Source organism: Leucopleurus acutus (assembly GCF_964270905.1).
Source record: "Leucopleurus acutus genome assembly, chromosome: 3".
Taxonomy (NCBI): domain Eukaryota; kingdom Metazoa; phylum Chordata; class Mammalia; order Artiodactyla; family Delphinidae; genus Leucopleurus; species Leucopleurus acutus.
This window is the reverse complement of record NC_139145.1, coordinates 74,971,676-74,988,147: the sequence shown is the minus strand read 5'-3', so window position 1 is coordinate 74,988,147 and position 16,472 is coordinate 74,971,676. Positions and strand designations below refer to the sequence as shown.

Here is a 16,472-nt window from a genome sequence, read left to right as displayed (position 1 = left end):
ATTTTGCATGTTTTTGGCAGCCTCATTAAAACATCCTTACAGGGACTTAGAGAAAAAAATAACATTGTGGGGCAGAGTTTTAGTTGGCAGACACTAAATCTTGTGTGTTATAGAGCAGAAAGGGGCTGCTAGAAGTCCCCTTTATTTGTCCCATTTGATAATTGTATTAGATTTGATGAAAAGGTAACTTATTATAAAAGACAGTTAAGTACAAATAATGGCAGGGTGTAAAAATAAACATAAATCTGTAATCTTGACTGTAAAGTTGTGTGTTAAGGAGGATTGAAATGGGCAAAAAAATTAATCAGAATATACAAGCTTTAGTGATTACTGCTGCCACCTTGTACAACTTTATCCTTTTATTAGAATTTTGGTACCCTAGTTTCCATATTTGAATTTTGTGATGTGCTTTGAATGTTCTGTTTTTCCATGAAATACCTTCCCTTTAAATTCAAGTTAAATCTATTCCTGTTTAATTTTTTTGAATATTCAGTTATTTCTGCAGTGGATGCCATTTGCTCTGTTGTCAGTGTCCTGTTTTCCCTTACACTTTACATTACACTTGTTAACGTTTTTAGTCGATGTCCCCAAGTTAATTCTAAAATCATATAGGAACTATTAATGAGTGCTTTGTACCTTTAGAATAGTAGTTGCATGGCTCATCTCCATACACCACAAACACACAAAAATGCCTCCTGGCTTGTTGTCAGGCTCATTTTGAGGCAGAAACTAAAACCATTACCCATTTGACAGTTTATCTGGTTGTTTGAAGTTCTTAATGATTACTACTTCTCCCAAACTTTTATAATTTTTGATATTAAAGTATGAAAACAATATTCTCATCCTCTACACTTTTCTTAGGATTCCTTTCTAATTTTTGGAAAAATTCAAGAGTTTTTTTTTTTTTTTCCTATATGCTTTATTTTCATCCCCTCAAGTAAGTTTAGTTTTTTAGATTATAAAGCTAAATCTTGCAGAAAGTTTGGGGACAGGAGAAATAACTCCTTGTTACCAACATATATTTCTGCTATGCTAATACAATTGCTGTTTTCCTTCTTTTCTTTTTTTTTTTTTTTTGCGTTACGTGGGCCTCTCACTGTTGTGGCCTCTCCCGTTGCGGAGCACAGGCTCCGGACGTGCAGGCTCAGCGACCATGGCTCACGGACCCAGCCGCTCCGCGGCATGTGGGATCCTCCCGGACCGGGACACAAACCCGCGTCCCCTGCATCAGCAGGCGGACTCTCAACCACTGCGCCGCCAGGGAAGCCCTCTTGCATTTTTTAATGGAACAAATGCCGCTGTGCTAGTGGGGTTCCTTCATGGTGATAATTATGGTGTAGAAGTTAAGTGTGGAAGCTCTGGCAGCAGAATGTTCCTGAGCCTGCCTTTACCTCTTAAGTCTGTGGAGCAAGTTGAGTGATCTTTCTGTGCCTCCGGTTCCCCCGTTTTAATATGGGAACAGTGAATGTGCTAACTTCACAAGACTGTTTTCCAGACTAAACGAAATCGTGTGCATTGCATGGTCAACTTCTAATGATTGATAGCCTTCATTACATATAACTTTTTTTTTCCATTTTCAAGACTGTTTCCTTTAAGCTAGATTACAAAAGAAGCATTCTCTGTTAAAGAGTATAGATAGTTTTACAGCTCCAGTTATATATTACCAAATTACTTTTTTCCAAAATGGTTATAGCAGATTTGTAATGCAACCAGCAAGCATGAAAGTATCTCACCAGCTTTGCATATTACCCCCCCCCATGATATGTATTTAGCAAGCGATATATGTTGCCTTTTTGCTGTTTTCATTGGTATTTCTTAAGCTTATGATTGTAGCCCCTCTATTTGGAATTCTCTTTATGTGCTGTCCCATTTTTCTGCTAGGGTCTCTGTTGTTGATCATTAGTTTGCATGGCCTATTAATAAAATACTAGCCGCTTGATGAAACTGTTTTTCACCATGGACTTTTTAAATTTTGGCTATGATATTTATTTTAATTTGTAAAAGTTTTACCTTTTTATGGTCTCTAATATGTCAGTTTCACCCTTTCAGACTATGTGTAAGATTAGTTTTTCTTCCAGAGCTCTGGAAGTATTCGATTTCACTTTCTTTTAGTTTTTCTAGATTGGTACTTTTTGAAGTGTGAACTTTGGGTGACCTGAAGCCGAACAGTATTTATTAAATTGCAGATTCCTGGGCACCACCAAGGCATGCTGAATCAGAATCTTTGTGATAGAGCCCAGTAATCTGCCTGTTAAATCAGCATCCCAGGTGATCTTAATGCCTGTCGAAGTTTGAGAATTCCTATTTGTGTCGTTATACTTTTAAAGGCATCTCTTAGACACAACCCTCCCTACCTCCCCCTGCATCACACACTGAAGCCACAAGGTGTGAGACCTTGGAAGTCTTTCCTACCTTTCTCTTATCTTTCGCTTCCAGGGTGTCAGCAAGTCCTGTTGATTCATTCTTGCAAACTTCTGTAATAAGCACCATTTAATTTTTCATTTTGTACTCCTACCATCTCAATCTAGAGTCTTGCTACTTTATGTAAGTATTTCTTTAACTGTTTCTCATCCTTGTCTTCTTATTCATCCTCCGCTGCAGGCAATTTTCCTAGAGCACTATTTTCATCTTCATTTTATTGGTCAAAAACCTTGAAATGTGTCTGTGTTATCTACCAAATCATGGACATTGACTTTTGAGACCAATAGTCTTAAACTGTGCATTCGTTTTCTATTACTGTTGTAACAAATCATCACAGACTTAGTGGCTTAAGACAACACACATTTGTAATCTTACTCTAAACGTGTCGGCGGGGCTATGTTCCTTCTGGGGGGCTTTAGGAGAGAATCAGTTTCCTTGCCTTTTCCAGCTTCTAGAGGCTGCCACCTTTCTTGGCTCATCACCTTCTTTTGTCTTCAGAGCCAGCAACCACATCACTCCAACTTCTATTTCCATCGTCACATCTCCTGTCATCACATCTCCTCTCTCTGACTTGGTCACCTCTGCCTCCCCCTTGAGATTACATCGGGCCTACCTGGATAATCCAGGATAATCTTCCCATTTCAAGATACTTGATTTAATCACACCTGTAAGGCAATGCGTTCACAGGTTCCAAGGCTGACGATGTTGACATCTTTGGGAGGACCATGATTTTGTCTACCACAAACCCCTTTACTGGCCAGCCTTAGTTTCTCACTGCTTCTCCCAAGAAAAAGTTAGTGGCAGCCAAGCCAGTCTTCCCTGTCACCCCCGTATATGAAAATCACTGCCTCTCTGTCTTTGCCATGCTGAATGTCCTTCCCTCTGTGTTCTCATCTATTCAAACAAAACTAAAATGTTTCAGGTTCTTCTTTCAAGTGAGTTTCTTTTATTCCTTCATCTCTTTGTTCTTGGAACTCCTTTTCCATTTAGGAGGTTTCTACTTAAATTTAAAACGTCTGAGATAATTAAAACTCAGTTATCCCTAAGCTTTGTCTAACTAGAAGATATATTTTAAAAAACTAGGGACGATGTCCTTAACTAGACTTATCCTGGTGATCATTTTGTATTGTATAGAAATATCAAGTCACTGCCAGGAACTAACATAGTGTCGTAGGTCAATTACACTTCAAAAACAAACAGACTCATAGAAAAAGAGATCAAATTTGTGGTTACCAGAGTCGGGGGGGGGGGGGATAGAGGGAGGTGGAATTGAATAAAGGCAGTTAAAAGACACAAACTTACAGTTATAAGATAAATAAGTACTAGGGATATAATGTACAACATGATAAATATAATCAACACTGCAGTACATTATATATGAAAGTTAAGAGAGTAAATCCTAAGAGTTCTCATCACAAGGAAAAAGATTTTTTTCTTTTTCTTTAATTTTGTATCTATAGGCGAGACAATGGATATTCATTAAACTTACTGCGGCAATCGTTTCATGATGTATGTAAGTAAAATCGTTATGCTGCACACCTTAAACTTATGCAGTGCTGTATGTCACTTATATCTCAATAAAACTGGAAGGAAATAAATAAATAAAGTAGGGACCATGTCTTATTTTTGTACCTTCCTCACTGTCTGTTAGTGTTGGGCACTTATTAGGCGTTAAATAAGTATTTGGCAAATGGGATATTTGGAGAATATTATGCATTTTTATGAATTGCTGGAGGAATGCTTTGGTCAGCAAGAACAGTTTCTACTGTGGGAGTTTAGTTCACTGTGAGTCTAACCCCAGGTTACACTTGCCCCTGTTTCGTAGCTCTGCCAGTACAGGGTGGGAAAACACCACCACCATACTGAAACCAGAACAGACCCCCACCCTGTTCTTCTCTGGTCACTCTCAGCAGGGTATTTTCAAAAAAAATTAAAGTTATAGGGTGCTCTCCTCACGGCTCAGGCCCAGGCTGTGACAGGGTAAGAGCTTTCTCTGTGACCCCCTGCCCTGCACCACAGGCTGCGCCCCGCTACAGCCAGGTAACTTGCACCGTCAGTGGGGGTCCTGGAAAGCAGCGTCCGTCCCGAGGCCCCAGTCCCCGGTGTGGAGAGGAAAGCCTTCCCTGCATGGCAGACTGCTGAGCCCAATCTGCATTGCCTTCCCAGCTGTCAGTTCCAGCCCAGCCTTTTATTCACAAAAGTTTCAGGGAAATATGGTGCTGGTTCATTCCTAAATGAATGAGTTCTTGTGACTGCCTACTTTTGGCCTGAGTAGACTATTGCATTCTCATATTTAATTTAACGAAGTCCACATTTCAGAAAAACCAAAAAACTGCTGTATGGGGCTAAACCAGGGGTACAGCACCTCGTGAAGTGTCTCTAAAGGGAACCCTGAGGAGGTAGGGTGACAACATGGAATAAAAGATTGAATGCTCCCCCAAGTGTCCCCCACGTCTTTCCTTAACCTTTCTTCCCTTTTTCATCTTTTTATTCACGTGCTTGGGAAAAGTATTTCTGTTCCTTTCGGTGGAATATGGTTGCTCTCACCAATGTATATGCAGCAGGTCTTTACGGAGTAAGTTCTGTGTCAGCTCCTCTAACAGTATGAGAAGGGAAGGGAGTGGTCATGCCAGGCAGAGGGGATTGTGTTTGTGGTATCGTGGAATCTGGTCACTATCTGTGGGGATCAGAAAGGCCGTTTGGCTGGACGCAGCCTGGACGCAGTTAATCATCGGATGGAGTGGCAGAGGGGTATTTATCTTGTAAGCAGCTGAGCCCTCCTGGACACATACTGTCTTGGGTCTGTCTCTCCTCATCTAGAGCCCTTCATTACTCACCTACAAACGCTGTCACCGAGCCCAGCAGCTATGATGATCGGCTTCCTCAGTACTCCTGACATAAATAAAAAGGAAAAATCTTTTCAGTACTATATCTTGAAGAATTTTTATAAGAAGGAGAGAAGGACAGATAATGGAGTTGATTTTCTATTCTGAAATGTAAGAAATGTTGTGGTTCAGTAGTGTTAAAGAAGTTTCTTTTTGTTTAAAGTGAAACTTAATAAGCTTTTTACCTCCAAGTAATTAGCATTTTCTGGCTTTGTTCTTGTTTGAGAAATACCTCAAATAGTGTGGAGATGAGATACGTATTTATTCCCTTACAGATAATCATAAATTACTCCTCTCTCTCTCTCCCCTCCCCCAATACTGAATCAGTCTCATCAATAAATTAATATATTATAGTATTTCCCATTGAACGAAATAGAACTCACCTTTGACCCCATGCTTCCCTCCCATGTTCACCCCCTTGCTCTCCTCTCTCAGTATAATTCCTGGGAAGAGGAGCCTCTGCCTTCCCGCTTCCCGCTCTTCTTCACCCAGTGTCTTTGACTTTGCAGGATCGCTCTGCACAGTCTGATCATGCCCCTTCTAGAAACACTTCCCTGACTCAACTTACCATTTCACCGCCTCCTCACTGTTTGCCCTGCCTCTCTTCCCTGCCCCTCAGAGTTGGGTGTCTCAGGCCGTGGACTTTGTATTAGTTTTCTCCTGCAGGGTAACAGATTGCCACAAATATAGCAGCTTTAACCACACAAATGTGTTACTTCAGTGTCCCCGTGGGTCAGGAGTCAGGGCACAGGTTAGCTGGCTTCTCTGCTCAGAGTCTCATTGGGCTGAAGTCAGGTGTTGCCAAGACTGTGATCTCATCTGAGGCTCGGGGTCCTCTTCACGTTGTCATGTCCTCATTTGGGTAGAATTCAGTTCCTTGCAGTCATAGGACTGAGGTCCACTGTTTTCTTGGTGACGGTTAGCCAGAGGTGGTTCTCCCCTCCTCGAGGCCACCCTCAGGTCCTAGCCATGTGGCTTTGTCATAACACACAGCTCACTCCTTCAAAGCCAGCAGTCCGCTGGGACTGGGTTTCATAAAGTGGGACCTGATCAAGGGATTGCCTGTCTCGTTGTGTAATGTAACCCAATCAAAGGAGTGACTATCTAACCACATTCACAGGTCCTATCCAGACCCAAGGGAAGGAATTTTATAGGCATGTGCACCACGAGGCAGCATCTTGAGAGCTTCTCAGGATTATGCCCCTCACAGACCTTTTCCTCCATCTGTACCAAACTCCCAATGTCGTGGCCTCTAGTTCCGTGGCTCTCAATACCACTTAGATATTCTCACTCCCAGTTTACACTCATATACAACTGCCTGCAAATTATCTCCACTTGGTTGCCTGTTGGGCATCTCTGACTTGAAATCACCAAAACGGAACAATTGATTCCTCTGTGTCAGGATTATCTTTGGTTGGATATAATAGAAACTTGACTAGGTCCCTTAAACAAGTGAGAGATTAATAATTCTCACATTGCGGCTTCCCTGGTGGCGCAGTTGTTGAGAGTCCGCCTGCTGATGCAGGGGACACGGGTTCGTGCCCCGGTCCGGGAAGATCCCACATGCCGTGGAGCGGCTGGGCCCGTGAGCCATGGCCGCTGAGCCTGTGCGTCCGGAGCCTGTGTTCCACAACAGGAGAGGCCACAACAAGTGAGAGGCCCGCGTACCGCAAAAAATAAAAAATAAAACTAATTCTCACATTTACAAGAAAACTAAAAGCAGGCAGTCCAAGTTGATGTATCGATTCTGTAATATCTATGTTCCAGGCTCCTTTTATCTTTCCACTTCACCATCTTTACTTTAGCATGTGACTTTCACCCTCTGGTTACAACATAGCTGCTGTCCCTCCAGGCATTGTTTCCACATTTCTGGCAGAAAGAAGAGCCAGTTTCTCTTTTTCAGGAAAACAGGAGCCCAACCCAGTGGACTTAAACTGCATTTCATTAACAACTCTGTCATATTATAAAGGAACCTGGGAAATCAAGATTTTTTTGCTTAGCATTTTGGCCCTCTGAATGACACTGGTGTTTTTTTGCTTGTTTTGTTTTGTTTTATTTTACAAGAAGAAGAAGGGAGTGAATATTGGATAGGCAGCTTGCAGTATCAGCCATATCCCCACTGTGGTATTCGATTTTGCTGCAGGTGACGCTAGAACTAAAATAATGGTGACCTTAACAGTGAGATACACCTTTATTTCTCTCTCACATAAATATCTAAGGCCGGTGTGGCAGTTTCATGGGCCTCAGGGACCCAGGCTTTCCTCTTGTGGTTTCCCTCTTCTCAATACAAGGCTTCCATCTCATGGTGGAAGGTGACTGCTCCAGGTCTAGCCGTTAATGGGCAAGTCAGCCGGCAGGAAGGAGGAAAGGAAAGAAGGAACAGTCCTTCCCTTTAGAACACTTCCTGAAAGTTGCACAGACATGTCTGTTTACTTGCCTTTGTCCAGAATTCAGTCATACAGCCACACATAGCTTCCAGGGAGATTGGGAGATGTGTTCTTTATTCTGGGCAATCATGTACTTAGCTCAAAATTAGGAGTTCTGTTCTACAGAAGAGAGGGACGGTGGATTTGGGGAGATAACTAATGTTCTCTGCCACCTAGTCTAAACCTGGCATTCTACCACCTTTCACAAACAGGGCGCTGCCAGCTGAGGTCAAAGACCTGAAACAGTCAAAGTCTTGGGGTCATTCTATCACCTCCACTTCTCACCTACTCTGCAGCCTTCTGCTTCTCCCCACCTCCACTGCCACGACCATAGTCCACGTCACCGTCGTCTTTTGCCTGGACTCCTACAGGAGCTGCTGACTGGTCTCCCTGCTTTGATTCCACCCCCTTACAGTCCATCTTGTTCATAGAATCTAGCACGAGCTCTTTGAAGTAAAAATTTTATCAGATCATTCCCTTGCTTCAGACATTCAGTTTGCTTCCCATGTAAAATGATAAGCAAATTCCCTCTGCGGCCTGCAAGGCCCTACAGTGTCTGATGCTGCACCTCTCTGAACCGTCTCCTCCTTGCTGAGTTTGGAACACCAGGCTCGGCCCTCCCTTTCCATTGCTGCCTCTGCTGCAGTGGTCCTTCTCCAGCTCCTAACCCTGGCTCCCTCCCAGCATGATTCAGGTGGTTCCTGAGACATTCTCACCTCACACAGTCATTTCCCCAGCTGCCCCCCAGCGCACACCCCCGTCTGTTACTCTCTGCCCTCACCCTGTGTTATTAACATGTTTATTGTTTTTTTTGTCCATTTCCCGGTATGCCAGCCCCATGAAGGCAGGAGTGTCCCTAACACATAGGAGGAGCTTGGTGTCTTCTGTTCCGTGACCTTCCTCAGGGGCTCTTTGTTTACCCTAGAACTTATTTTTTCTGATAGACAAAAGAATAATGTACTTTAACAAATCCTAAATGTATCCATCTTCTCCATACTCTCTGCTACATGGAATCCACCTTCTTCCTGGAGGTTTTTGTTTTAACCTAGACTAATAATTCTCTAGGCCTGCTGTGCTCAGCTGCCCTTGGGTTTCCCTTCCCCATGCTGATGGGGAAGAGCTGAGTCCTGATCCTATTTTTCCTCTTCGTTGGTTTAATTTCTCAGTTTTCCGGAATTACATGCTTAAATTTGGGTAAAAGAAGGCACGGGAGGTAAACTTTCTCTCACACTTAATTGATGAGATTCTGGTTATAAAAATCCATGTCAAATTGGATCTTTGGAGCATTGATCTTCTAGCATCCATTGTTGCTGGTGACAAGTCAGTTGCCAATACAGTTCTGCTTCCTTTGTTTGCCAACTAATGTTTTTCCCTCTGTCTTCTCTCTGTCCTCAATATTCTGAAATCTCAACTGATAAATGTCAGTAAATGTGGATCCTTTTTTATACATTATGCTGGTACTCAATAGGTCCTTAATCTGAAGACATATATTAGGTCCTATAAAAATTGCTTTTCTTCGAAAATGTCTTCTATTCTTTATGAAAGGCTTATTGCTTTCATATTAAATCTCCTAGATTAATCCGATACGTGTTTTATCTTTTCACCTACCCTTTCTCTCATTTTGTTTATTCTACACTTTGAGAGACTTCCATCATTTTATATTCTACCTCTTTTAACTTATTTCTCTGTCATGTTTTTTTAATTTCTGTCATCTCTTTCTTCTTCTCTGATGGTTTCTTTTTCATAGCAACCTGTTCTTGGGTTTTTTAAAAACCTGTTCTTGTTTTATAGAAGCAATATCTTCTCAAATCTCCCTGCGGATATTAAAGATCTCTTCTGTTATTTGATTTCTCTGTTTCCTTTGGGATTAGTTGTTCCATTTGTTTTTCTTGTCCTTTCTCTTTCATAGTGCTGGCTTTCCTATGAAAGTGATCTTTGATTGCCCATCCAGTTATTCTGGGTATTTGTCACTGGTCCCTCTGCTTTGGGTACATAAGTCTAGTACCTCTGTAGGGTGTGTCAACTTAAGGGCTTCATTATAGGGAATGAGGGTAGAGAGGCAGATATTAGGCTGGGGCCCCCATGAAAACCAGAATGACTAGAATGGCAAATACCCTTCTTCAACCCAAACACTTCATTCACTTTCTTTAGGAACACTGACCCTTTTTTACTGGGGGAGGGTGTGCGTGCTTAGGGATGACACTGGGCTGCTAGTCATCTCTGTGGTCTTTGGCACAGGCTGGGGCATAGACTGATCCCTCTTCCCATTCCCTCCTCCTCTTATGCCAGTCCTGAGCACAGAGCCTCTCAGGCTGCTGAGAAGATTGATGTCCAGACCCTCTGTAGTCCCTTCCTGAGGAGGTCTGGGCTGGGGCTTCCTCTGCTCCAGTGTTTTCTTTAGATCATGCTTCTGCTTTCCGTCTTTTTAGAAAGCTGTTAATCTCTTGCTTGGTGATTGCCCCTTCCTCCCTGCCCTGTTCTCTGTGTTGTTCTGAGGCTTATTCCCTTTGGCCTTTTTCATTTTCTAATATCTACCAGGACTGAATTCAGGTATATGAAACAGGAAGTCCAAATACCAGTAACCTTAAAAAAAGAGGGAGGGGGCTATTTTTTTCCCCTTAAAAAGCAAGTCTGGAGGCGGGCAGTCTGGGGTGTTGTGGCAGCTCCAGGCAGTGTGCAGGCACCAAGTCCTTTTTTCTGCTTGCTCATCTGGACACCTGTCTTCCATCCTAAGAGTTTCCTCATGGTGGCAAACGGTCACAGCAGCTCCAGCCATCATAGTCGCATTCTAGGCAGGAAGGGGTGAAAGGGGAGTAGTATAGAAGGTGCCATCTAGCTGAGTCTGTTCTACTTTAAAAGAGATTTCATGGAACGCTTTTCTCAGTGATTTCTGATTACCTTTGACCTCCACTCTCTGCAAGGGGGTGTGGGAAATTTAGCTTTTTAAGCTGAATTTAGCTGAATGCAGTATTGTTTCCAATAATTGAGGAGTTTGGTGAGGAGGACAAGGAGGATAGATTTGGGCTTGCAGCTAATACTTTCACAGTGTTCTGTTAGTGGCGCTTCAGGTATGGAGGGAGAAGGCAAGCATGGGCTTAGCCTAATGTCTGGAGACAAGTGCTCATCTTTGAAATGCACAAAGACCCCTTTTTCATGGTGTACAACAAATTTCAGCTTACATGGTTAATGAAGATATGCTTATGTATGAGAACTTTTTTTATTACAGTTTTAGGTGCTGGGGTTTAGCTGTGTGCATTTTCTTAGAGGTCATTTTAGAGGCAGTGTGTTAGCTTCGTCTGTGTTGCCACTGTAACAAGTTAGCATAAACTTCGTGGCTTAAAACAACAGAAATTTATTATCTTATACCTCTCAAGGTCAGAAATCCAAACTGAGTTTCACTGGGCTAAAGTTAAGGTATCAATGGGCTAGAGGAGACAATCCATTCCTTTCCCTTTTCTGGCTTCCATAGGTCAGCGGGGCTCATGACCCTTCCTCCATCACCTAAGCCAGTCATGTAGCATCTTCCAGTCTCTCCCTGACCCTGGTCCTCGTGCCTCCCTCCCGATAAATCAGGATCCTTACGATTACATTGAGCCCACCTGGATAATCTATGGTACTCTCTCCATTGTAAGACACTTAATTTAATCAGATATGTAAAGTACTTGGCCCTGTAAGGTAATATTCACAGATTTAGGATGCGGATGTGATAGGATGCACCTGTGACAGGCAGCTCTAACTCAACGTCCGATAGAATTTTCCTTTATCTATAGAGTCCCTTAAGACTGCTGCCCAGGAAGGCTTAGCTGAGAACCGTCACTCAGTTTTCATGAACAAAATTTAGACCTAATGCTTAGGAATTTTGGAAGGATCAGTCTTTTCTTTTTAGAACTTTTTTTTAATAGAACTTTTAAGAAACTCTCCATATGATGTGGTCTAGTTCATATGGCATTTCCAGGGATGATGGTTATAAACAATTGCATTCTGTTTTCCTTTTTTATGTGAAAAATATATAGAAAGACTTTTCATCAGAAAAGTACTTCTTCGGGCTTCCCTGGTGGCGCAGTGGTTGAGGATCCACCTGCCAGTGCAGGGGACGTGGGTTTGAGCCCTGGTCCGGGAAGATCCCACATGCCCAACTAAGCCCATGTGACAAAACTACTGAGCCTGCACTCTACAGCCTGCGTGCCACAACTACTGAAGCCTGCGCGCCTAGAGCGCATGCTCTGCAACAAGGGGAGCCACTGCAATGAGAAGCCCAGGCACCACAATGGAGAGTAGCCCCCACTCGCTGCAACAAGAGAAAGCCCAAGCCCAGCAACAAAAGACCCAACGCAGCCAAAAATAAATAAATAAATAAATTTATAAAAAAAAAAGAAAAGTACTTCTTCCAACTAAAATTTTGTTGTATTAATTGTTTTTGGAAATTATAAACTTCTATACTTCCTTTATAGTTCATTTACTGAACTCTTTAATTCTTCAGGAAAAATAATTCCCATCTGAAATGCCAGATGATGTATAACAATAACAACAACTACCAAAACACAGAACTCTTGTCCTGAAACCTGAACATTTAGGACAGCTAAAGAAAGAATTTTTGATGAAATTTCAGTGTATATATATTTTCCTCTATATTTTTATTGGAGATAGCAGTGATTCACTTCCTTTTATTGGCTTTTCCCTCAAATAATGTCGTTATAATTAAAACACATTTTCTATGTTTTTTTCTGTCTTTATAGCTCAAGAAATGTATTAAAACTCCAGAAATCCCTTCCAAACATGTTCGGAACTGGGTCCCAAAAGTCTTGGAACAACGACGACAAGGTTTGGAAACGTATTTACAGGTAAGATGTGTTTAGATCCTCAATTAATGTAGCTTAAAGAGTCATATATCTCAATATTTTTTTCTCAGAACTTGTGGGTAAGATACAGAATATATCAAGCAACCAAACATTCTGAGTGACAAGAAAGTTTAAAATTATAAATATGTTGTTGGCTGGTTCTTTCAGCTTTAGTTAAGTTCTATTTAAAATTGGTTATATGGATTCGGGAAGTGAAAAATTAGTATAAAAGTAAAAACCGATGCAGAGGGGTCTGTTCGTTTTTTTGTTCAGCCCTACAAATTATTCTGTTTTTTGTTTTCCCATCCAAGATTTGCTGCTTCTTCATAGCATTCCCAGCCTTTAGGTGTTGGGTGTTGGGGAGATAATGAGAGAAACTGCATTTTCAGTGGGCCTGGCTAGTACACCTATGGAATCAAATTGAGAATGAATATATAAAAATTACTTCTGTTGAAGCGCCAACTTCTTTGAAAATTAAAATGTATGTTTTTAAAAGAATGCAGAGGATGCTCTTTTCTGTAGCTAAGAGGAGCAAACAGAACTACCTAAAGTAAGATAAGACAAAGCAGTCTGTCTGCCAAGTGACAGAAAAAGCAAAAGGAAAGCGTGAGGTGGTGTCAGCTTCTCTGAGTTTTAAACAAAAAGGGCTAGTGGCCTCAGGTGAATATTCAGTGTAGTCATCGTTAATCCAAAGAGTACTGCGTGAGGCAAGTGCTGAGAGAAGGGTTGGGGGGCTGTGGGAGCCTTGTGTTCACCAGGACACATGAGTCCACTTGAGGGGCTGACGCATGAGACTGCCCGAGGTGAGCATGGCCAGGAGGGAAGGGGTGGGGAATCTTGGCTCTCAAAGAATGAAGAGCTGGACATCACCTCGGAGTTCTGAGTTTACCGCGATGATCTATCTAAGACATGTTGCATCAAAGAAGTCGGCAGCCATGACTGTGTTCATCCATTGCTATCTTCATCACCCCCTTAAGCATTAACCCTTGGTGGATTTTATTTGGGCGGGCAACTGTGGACTGTGTGAAGCCATATGCTGTGTCCTCTACAGAGCTTTTCTGGTTGGTCTTGCCTGAATGACTAGTAACTAGAAGCTGAGGAGAAGGTGTCACCACAGGCTTGTACTTAGCGATCAGTTCACAGGACTCTGTCCCAGTAGAAAGATGCCAAGAGTCCATCCCTGGTCTCCTGCAGTTTTCTTGGTCTTTACAGTATTCAAATAGGAAAGCTGACACGTGGAGGCCCTCTGAACCACAGAGGAGGGCTCTCTTCACTGCCTTTGTTCTTCTGCTTTGGGACGTGGTGGATGGATCCTTCACTGCCTCTCCCTGGCAGTGAGAGATTAAAGGAAGTGGAGGCCACAAATGACAGGAAACTGTGTGGCCATGTGCCTTGAGACTCTGTATATGGAGCTATGAGACTTCCAGAGCCTCGGGCTGCACTGCAGAGCAAAACCAAACCAAAAAACGAGACATTAGATGTTGTATGCAAAGGGTAAAAATGCACGTTCTCTATAATTAAATGGAATAGGTAAACAATGCATTCTAATTTGTAAGCCAGATTTTCCACAGATATTGTATATCTTCAAGCTTTAGTTCTGAAGAAAGCTTTGCTCTTTTTCCTACCATTGTATTTGACACATGACTCCCATTACTACTCAGTGTAAACATTTTAAGTTGGTTGTACTTTGGATATAAATATGTGGTTAAAATCATCTGGCATAGAGAGGAGTTTACAGTGACACTCAAATTGAGCTTAGAATTTTCTATTCTCAGAAACAGAGCTTGAACGATGTGGTTGAAGGACTGAGAGGGCTTGTTTGCTCTTGTGCGTTTAATATTCAGTTTGTTGTCAGTTAAGTCCTGAAGGAGTTCAGGGGCACTTTTTCTCTTCCCCCTCTTCCCCCTCTTCCCCCTCTTCCCCCTCTTCCCCCTCTTCCCCCTCTTCCCCCTCTTCCCCCTCTTCCCCCTGATTCTATTTGCATGCCCTGCGAGCCAAATGGAAGTTACAAAGATGAGTGTGGATGCTTGATCGACCGCCAGTGAAATGAAAACCCTGGCTTAGGTGTCATTTCTTGATAGCGTTTGGTGTTTAAGTCTCTTTGGAAGTAAGACAGTTATCACTGTTCCTTCTACTCACCTTTGTAACTCCAGTTAGAATCCCACTCACCCTCAGCCCCAGTCTGAACCCCTGAGTTTAAGTGCCACTAGCACTTCTCAGCAGGCACTATCGTGCAGCGAATCCGTCTCAGCTTGAGGTACATAGGATGGCCCTGTTCAGGCCCGTAAACCTAAGAAAGTATTAATACCCTCAAGCCATAGCATCTTAAGCTCACAGGGAACTTAGACCTTATCTAGTCCAGCTTGTCTCCTGCCCTTCAATTAAGTTCATGATCATGACCAGTTCATGACCAGAGGTGGTCTCAGTTTACCACCCATAAAACAGGCAGATTAGCTCTTGGAAGGGCCAGAGAAAACTCTTTCTTTTGTTCAAGAAGCAACTAGTACACTCTAGACCATGGATGGATTCAACACACATTTTCTAAGTTAGCCCACACCGCTCTTTTATTTTAGAGTTGGAGAAACAAGTCCGGTGGAATTAAGAAATTTGCCTCACTTCCTAAGTATATTAGTTAAAGAGATGGGACTGGAATTTTAGTTTCTTAACTCCCAGTATAGGCTCTTTTTGTTATGCATTGTAGATTTTTTAAATCAGGAGAAAACTTTCAGCCTTGAGGTAGAGTTTTTCTTAAGGATATAATAATAAAAGTAAAGGAAAATATAATCATAAACCATCACAATTTAATTGACTATCCCCAACTTCCTTGATCAATAGATTTTTTTTAAATCTTTGATTTGAATATTTAGAATCCTTTGAAAATTGTGAGTATACATCTGTTTTCTGTGTTAAGTCATCTGCATAGAAACAAAAATATTAAGAATAAATTAATTTGGTTTTCCCAAACTGATTTGACCATCAGACATGGTTTATTATAATAGTTTTATCTCCTGGTTTGAAGTGACTTTCCACCTTTCCTGAGACCCCACTGAAACAAAAGTATAAAAACTTAAAAAGGAGGGACTTCCCTGGTGGTGCAGTGATTAAGAATCCACCTGCCAATGCAGGGGACACGGGTTCGAGCCCTGGTCCGGGAGGATCCCACATGCTGCGGAGCAGCTAAGCCCGTGAGTCACAACTACTGAAGCCTGCACTCTAGAGCCCAGGAGCCACAACTACTGAGCCCACGTGCCTAGAGCCCATGCTCCACAACAAGAGAAGCCACCGTAATGAGGAGCCCGCGTGCCGCAACGAAGAGTAGCCCCCGCTCACCACAACTAGAGAAAGCTCGTGCACAGCAACAAAGACCCGACACAGCCAAAAATAAATAAATAAAATAAATAAATAAAATAAATAAATTTATTAAAAAAAAGAAGTCATTAAAAAAAAAAACACTTAAAAAGGAATAAACTCCAACAGTTAGGTGGTGGATGGGCAAGGAAAAGAGGGCCTCATCAAAGGAAGAAAACATTTTAACAGTTTCCTGGAAGATGGAATGTTCTGGGAGCATGTGAATAGATGCAACAAAGCAAAAAGCAGGGCCCAAGCTCAGCCACGAGAGCTGCGGTGGGTGCGGGAGATGGCCCGCCCACAGCTGTGCTGGAGACGGAGCTTCTGGACCTAGAGCTGGCAGGTGAGGCCGAGGCCGAGGTGAGCAGTGAAACTGACCACACGTGGGTCATTCAAGGTGTACACATGGGACGGGTGCTCAGACCACTTATTCTGTACAGAATACATACTGATGTTTATGACCACACCAAAAATTTGTAAGACTATTTTCTTGAAAATAAAACAATACAACAAAATACTAAACAGAATGGCTGAGGAAAGCTAAAGCTTCTGAT

The 16,472-nt window shown here is 42.3% G+C and overlaps 1 protein-coding gene across 1 annotated transcript in view; it reads left to right on the top strand.

Moving 5' to 3' along the window:
- Positions 1 to 16,472, top strand: part of SNX24 (sorting nexin 24) — a 161,588-nt gene that overhangs the window by 87,210 nt on the left and 57,906 nt on the right. The window contains exon 3 of the mRNA XM_082837219.1: positions 12,469 to 12,573. Within this exon, the coding sequence (XP_082693345.1) occupies positions 12,469 to 12,573 (105 nt within the window). The remainder of the gene's footprint in view (positions 1 to 12,468; positions 12,574 to 16,472) is intronic.